General features: G+C 40.8%; 1 protein-coding gene across 9 annotated transcripts in view; it reads left to right on the top strand.

Annotated features, from left to right (window-relative positions):
* The window catches only part of HERC4 (HECT and RLD domain containing E3 ubiquitin protein ligase 4), an 85,690-nt gene that overhangs the window by 43,341 nt on the left and 35,068 nt on the right, over window positions 1-7,281 (top strand). For all 9 annotated transcript variants that reach the window (XM_025205563.1, XM_025205564.1, XM_025205561.1 and 6 more), the window contains exons 10-14: window positions 966-1,090; window positions 3,168-3,227; window positions 3,371-3,482; window positions 4,039-4,228; window positions 6,843-7,015. In XM_025205563.1, coding sequence (XP_025061348.1) covers window positions 966-1,090; window positions 3,168-3,227; window positions 3,371-3,482; window positions 4,039-4,228; window positions 6,843-7,015 — 660 coding nt within the window. The remainder of the gene's footprint in view (window positions 1-965; window positions 1,091-3,167; window positions 3,228-3,370; window positions 3,483-4,038; window positions 4,229-6,842; window positions 7,016-7,281) is intronic.

The raw sequence follows: 7,281 nt of genomic DNA, 5'->3' as shown, positions 1-7,281 counted from the left end.
CTGGACCTGCTGATTTGAACACGTCCAGCCCCTCCAGAAGCACTCTAACCCAGTCCTCCTCAACCTTAGGTCTGGAGGCGTTCCCCTCGAATCCATCTTGAATCACGGTGGGGGAGTCCCGGTCCCTGCACAAGAAAACGGAGATGAAGAATTTGTTAAAGAGGTCTGCTTTCTCCTCTGGCGCAACCACCAGATTGTCCAGTGCATCTTGCAGGGGCCCCACATTTCCTGGTGCCTTCTTCATCCTCCCTATATATTTGAAAAAGGACTTTTTATTATCCTTGATCTTGGACACTAGTCCTAGCTCTATGTCCGCCTTAGCTTTCCTAACAGCCCCGCTACAGGCCCGAGCAGTGGAGGTGTACTCTTCTTTGGAGATCGCCCCCCCCTTCCACTGGGTGTACGCTGCCTTTTTGGCAACCAGACATTCCCAGACGTCCTTGGTGAGCCAGGAAGGCTTTTGGGCACTCTTGCCCCCCTTGCTTGTTGGGATCGTCACCCCGTGGGCCCGGAGTATCGTCTCCTTAAGGAACGACCACTCATTTTAGGCACTGAGTTCCCCTGCCCTTGAGAACCCCAGCGCCTCTCCCACCAATCTCCTCAACTCTATGCCCCTTCCCTCCCTCCCGCCCCTTGCCCCCCACAGACTTAACCAGCCGGATGCTGCTCTCCACATTGCTGGGCTGCATTCCTGGCCGTGTGCATGCTGTGGCTGTGCACATGTGCGCGGCATTTATCAGTGGTATTATTGGCTACACTGGTCAAAAGAAGCCGATTGTTGATAATGTCAATTTTACTTGTATTGGTGTCAATCCAATATAGATTGATATATTGGTGCACCTCTACCTGGAACAGTTTGTCTGCACCCTCAGTGGCTGAGTAGAGGGACCTTTTAACTGCAAGACTGAAAAATTGGATAATTGTTCTCCTTTTCTATGGCTGACTTAATTTTTTTTTTAATTTAGAACATGGTGTTACCAGATGATTTCAGATATCCTGACTCTTCAAAACAGATATGGAATGTGAATGAAGCATTTATTCAGAGATTGCTAACTTGTTCATCTGGAAGGCTTCCTGTTGAGATAGCCAAGTAAGTACAAACTATATTGTGAAAAAAACCTTTACTAATTGTATATCTGTATTGTGTTTGTTTAGTTCAGTTTAAAACTTCTATAGAGAACATCTTAGTTTTTCCTTTAACAACTAGCTTATCTGGCTCCTTTGATGTGCCCTCAGATGTGCTGCTCACAACTCAATTTAATTCTAGTTCTGCTTCCTTCATATTGAAGCGGAGCTTAAAAAATTAAATAAAAGCAAGTTGCATGCATTGCAAAGTGAATAATGTTAGTTTCTTCCTGGACTGTAATATTCCTACTAGGTAATAGGCATCCCTGAGGGGAAGAGTGGCCTGAGTTTGTATAAGGGCAAGAGTACACATGGCAGTTTACATAGTTTAAGGAATGCTTGACTGTTAAAGTTAGCATGTGCTGTGTGCAGTCCAATGTTAGTGGTTAATACGGTCTCTAATGTGTGATACTCAGACCTGCTGCTAGAGGGCAGGTGAGCATGGGCATGGCTAGCATTTTAGCCACAATATAGGTCAGAGGGGAAGAGTGAGTCCCATGCTGATTTGGATCGTTATCTCTGGCTCCCAGTGACCTCTGAATCACCTCCCCCCCACATTTTCTCCAGATCACCTGGTGACACCCCATTCCTCACTTGCCTCCTCTTTCCCCCCATTGTTTTCAGCCTCCTATACCATAAACCCCTTCACTAGGCCCCCAGTGAAAGTCCAGCTTGAGCACACAGACAGTGCTGAACCTGTAAATATGACATCAGGGTTCCTGCTACTTGTCTCTCCACCTGCCTTTTTACATTGTGTTTTGAAATTTACCTGGGCATGTTGGCATCCAGCATAGGAAGCCTGCTAGCAGCAATCCAGCAGTTCCTGTTTCCTGACTTTCAGCCTTTCGTCACCATTTTTCTTTTTACTGTGTAGAAGTAGACAAGTCTGTAAGCAAAGACAGGTAATCCACATGCTGATTCCTAAAAAAATAAGTAAGTAAATAAGCTTTGTAAATAAATAGTATGACTGCTACAGACTGAGAGATGATTCAGATTGGGAAAAGTGGCTCAACTGAGTTGAACTGATTGATGGTGATCTTCAGGTTGACACAGAATACCCATAGGGATTTACCCATAATGAATAAAACTAGCTGTACCATTAACTAAACAAATTCGCACTTGTGGATTTGAAAAAAAAAAAGTGTTTGGTGTTTGTATTGACAACTACTGCATCTGAGAATTGATTTTGAGCATATTGGTGTTCAAACACATGCTTCACTAATTTAAAAAGCATATGTAACATAAAGACTAGTCACTTTTTAAGAGGGTTCCTCTTGTTCAACTATCTAGAAGTCTGGACCTATTTTAATATTTAATAGATAACACTGAATAGCAACACTGGTAAAGATATAGGGCATATTTACATGTGCTCTGGGAGTGGGGAGAAGGGTGCTTCAATTAAAGCAGCTCTGAGACCCTGTCTAATTGAAGTACCCAGAGCGCCTCATGTATCAGCGTCCCTGTGCTTCAAAGTGGCGGCAGGGCACTTTATCTAAAGCTTGTCGAGCGAACTTTAGTTAAATCGCCCCCGTTGCCATTTTGAAGTGGGGACGCTAATACACGACGTGGAGGCTGGCTGGAGCATGGTAATTAGCATGCTGCAGCAGACACGATTAATCAAGTCTGCTCTAATGTGCTGTCGGAGCAGCTTCCTGTCATGTGTACAGGCACCCATATTTACTGTCTACCAGTTAAAGATGCTGAAAAAGAGCTTCCCTGTAAAGCTCAGTAGAAAAGTAAGCACGTATTTTTTTTGTAGAAAAGTACATATTTGATGGTGGTTTTTTGTGCTTTGAAAATATGCAGAACATCTGTTTCAACTATGATCCGTTTAATACATAAGTAGTCTAATGGAAATAGTTTTGTCTGGACTGTCTTAGTGTAGCATCTTATTTAATGGTTAGCTTGACCAGTGTTACTCACTGATACTAGAACTGAAATTTGATGTGAAATGATATTTGTTAGAAAATAAAGATTCAAGTAGCTTTTCATTGTCTGTTATCTAATTTATTTTTTCTTTTTGCATTTGATTTTTTTTCCAGTGAAATAGATGGAACGTTTTCCTCAGCTGGCTGCCTAAATGGAAGTTTTTTAGCTGTCAGGTGAGTGGAACAGTCTTAAACAAGTTTACAAGCTAGCTCACTGAAACATATGTTACAAAGCTATCTTTTAAAAGAAAGAAGTGGGGGGCAATGTGGGGAGAGCAGGTGAATACCAAATTGACTTGTCCTTTGCTTTTATTCAGCAATGATGATCACTACAGAACTAGTACTAGATTTTCAGGGGTTGATATGAATGCTGCCAGACTGCTGTTTCACAAACTTATACAGCCTGATCATCCTCATATATCACAACAGGTTCGTTTGGCAAATCTTCCTTATGTTTAGACAACTTAACACATTCTACAATGTTGTTGCACCTTGCTCTTTAGTATAAATAAGTAACTTTATGCAGCAATTCTGTGTTGACTTGGAATTTGTAAGAAGCATATTCTATAGCAGCAGCATGTGTTGCAACTACATATTGTCACTATGTCCAGATTTCAGTGATTTAATATGGTACTATTTTAAAATGTTTCAGTATATCCAAACTTGCTGTGAGTGTAGCTAATAGAGAACAGGAATGTTTGCATGATGTTGGCTTGTTTTTTTTTCCTAAAGCACTGTAGTTCAGAATGGGATTTTTTCTGTGGAAAAGAGATCTTTACATGTATTTCAAAGCTTCCCTGTTATGTTAATGTATGTACATGCAGTGTTTTCAAATTGCTTATCTGCAGTAAACATTTGCTTAATCCCTGTTAGAATAAAGTTCTTTTGCTTACTTTGATGAAGTTTTGTGGGGGGTGGGGAGAATGGGTTGTTGTTGTTTAAAAGTTACTTCATAGAATGAAGTGTACACCTTGCAACCCTGTAGGTGGCAGCTAGTTTGGAAAAGAATCTTATTCCTAAATTGACAAGCTCCTTACCTGATGTTGAAGCCCTGAGGCTGTACCTCACCTTACCAGAATGTCCATTGATGAGTGACGTGAACAATTTCACAACATTAGCTCTTCCTTTTGGAGCAGCTGTTATAAATCTAGAAAAAGCTCCACTGAAAGTACTTGGTAAGAAATGTTTGGTATTGAAAGTGGCTGAAGATCTGTAAAATGTGCAGAAATTAATCCTATGGTGTTTACAACATATAAAATGTAGGCATGGTTCCCCCAAAGAGAAAGTTAGAAGTCCAGTTCTTTTTCTTCCCTATTATTTCGTTTGAGAGGTATTTTCCCTGCTTAGTTGGCCAGGGATGTTCTTTGTGTCTGGATAAATTAATTACCAGTCCGTGCAAGTTGATTACTTAATTTTACTCTTCAATCTGATTCCTTTTGGGAGTGAAACTGTTTGTAGTTCAATGATTTTTTTTTCTGAAAGTGTTTTAGATGGTATTGGTGTGGCTATGCTATTCACGGGCATAATTAATACTGTACTTACCACATACCATACACATCTTTTGCCCCAAAATCAGCCCTACAAAATTGGGGTGCATTTCTTAATCTGATTTTCTATTCTGGAATGGAGTTGCTATAAAATGGCCACCATGCTTCTCCCCGTGCCAGCCTCGGGGAGGAAGGGGGCAGAGTTAATCCTTCAGGGTCCTTGGGGTAGCTGCTGCCAATTTGCCAGTGATGGTGAGAGGGTTAAAACTTTAGCTTTTGCTTAGGTGCTGCTCATAATTCATCCATATTGTCAGGGTTCCCTGCAGTCAGAATTCAGCCAGAAGTAGAAAAATCTTTTTCTCTTATTTCTGCCTTCCTAGAGCAAGATGTGCATTTTATTTGGGCACATGTGGTATGTGAGAAAATAAAGTATTCACATTTTCGATCCTCTTCATATTCAGGATTATTAGGAGAATATAAAATGGCATTGTCAGGTATACCTGACCGTGTCTTAACTCTTTAAAAGAATAGTTTTGTAATAAATCCATATAGACATATTCCTTGTATGTGAAAGGAGTCATTAGCTCTTCTTTCTTCATAAATAGCATTTCCCAAGTAGGTTACAGAACTGTTAAATAAGAGACATTAAAATTGTAGCTTTGAAATGCTTTGACAAAACATTTTACCTTTATTTTTTTAAATAGCTCCCCCCATTGCCTCCCTAATCTGAGCTAGCATGTTTTTGCAAATGCAAAACAAAATCACTGTAGTGTTCTTGTTCTACTACATTACAAATTCTTATCCTGTTTATTACCCTCTGTCATTTTGAGTTCTTTAGAAATTGCAGTTTTCAAATAATCTCCTTGCCACTGAAAGTTGTTTGATATTGTTCTTTCCCTTTCTGCCTTGCCCCAGGATTTTCTCACTTTAATTTTAAATTTGAATGACATCTTCTGTGTTATTTCCTGTCTATATTTGTAATGTCTCTAGTCCCTTTTGTAGCACCATTCTCAGTATGCATTATCAGTGGGTGCATCTACATATGCTATTAATCCAAAGCAATGAACTCTAGTGCACACTGCACCAGAGTTTATTGCTCCCAGATGTGCTATTTGAACATGTGCCTGGGATCATGGTATGTTGAACTGGGTTGGGGCAGCCTGGGCTGGCAGGGGGCCTGGGTGGGTCAGCCTGCTAGCCGGGGGCTGCTCCAACCTGGCTCAGCATGCTGTAGAGAGGCTGGCTGGGGTACGAGTGTTCTCCAGTGCGGGACTAGTTGGCAGGCAGCCCCTGCACTGAAGCACCACTATACTCCAGCCAGCTGGGTCAAAGTCTGTATGTGTGGTGCTGCAGGGTAAAAAAACTCTGCAGCAGGATACTCTGCAGCAGTATTTACAAGTACTGCCCTGCTGCAGAGTTAGTTACCTATGGTTTAATAGGGCTGCACATGTAGACACGAGACGTTTCCTGCGGAGCTAATTAGTCTACTGTGCAATAAACGTCTCATGTAGACACACCCAGTGTGAAATTACTGGGAAGTTTGTCTAGTGCAGACACGTACTAAGACTTCTTTCTGATCGGGTCAATTTCTGCACCTTTTGTTCTCTCAAATGGTCCAGTTTTCTTCGGTAAGACTGTTGCATGAATTACAGGATCAGTCCCTCTGTTGATATCAGAAGTGATTTTTATAGTGTTAATTTAGCAGAATTGCTATAATTAAGGAACTTTCAGGTTGGGTATATGCTGGGAACAGCTTGCTACTGAAGGATTTGCAGCATTTCTACCATTCTGCAACCTTGGGAATGGTAATAGGCTGGGAATAGCACTGTGACTCCTTTCCTGATTCTTATCTGTCCCCATGCACAGTTGTAGTTGCATACTGGGAAATGTGCATCTTTTCTAGGACCCGTGCACTTGCTAATTCATTCTACTTATTTTCATTTACTGCTTTTTAATTTCCCTTTGAAGTTGGTACAGTCGCAGGGATTACATCTGCTGCTAGCTTCCATGTTTTTCCAAATTAAAACTGCTTCAGTATGATGTGTCAAATGTCTCTCAGATTTCTACCTTCGATAAAATATCCATGTGGTGACAATATAGTGAAATAAATTTGTGTAGGAAGAAAATGATAATTTCCTTTTTCTCTATCCTGCCCTTAATTATCTCTCCCTCTAGCTTTCAGCTATTGGCATACATAATTTTTGTTTTAGGGAAAAGGACAGAATAACTTTCAGCAGAAGGACAGGATAACTAAAGTTGGAGTAACAAGCATTACATTTATGTGCTTTTCTTTTCATAATAGAAAATTGGTGGTCTGTACTTGAACCTCCATTGTTTCTCAAGATAGTGGAACTTTACAAGGATGTTGTGGTTCACCTCTTGAAACTGTACAAGATTGGAATCCCCACTTCTGAAAGAAGAATCTTTAGCAGTTTTCTACACACTGCTTTCAAAGTTCTGGAAATATTACATAAGGTATGTCTGAGCCAATTCTAGCCAATTGGTTTTTCTGAGTTTATTATTTTGCTAGCTCTTGTGCACTTTCTCAGGTCCTTTTCTTAGCCTGGAAATGGACGTTGCCTGACTTCTCATTTTTGCCACCATGAAATTTTTATGGTGGCACAAATGCTGAGCAAATAAAAGTGGATATCCTTTGTTGTGCCACATGAAGGGTGACAAAGGTGGTTATTGACTTTGCTGCTTTATTGTGGTCGACATCTTTTACCTCTGGTGCATTCCTG

The sequence above is a fragment of the Alligator sinensis genome, unplaced genomic scaffold (assembly GCF_000455745.1).
Source record: "Alligator sinensis unplaced genomic scaffold, ASM45574v1 scaffold325_1, whole genome shotgun sequence".
Classification (NCBI taxonomy): domain Eukaryota; kingdom Metazoa; phylum Chordata; order Crocodylia; family Alligatoridae; genus Alligator; species Alligator sinensis.
Note: the sequence above shows the minus strand (reverse complement) of the source record. Positions and strands in the feature narration are given on the sequence as shown.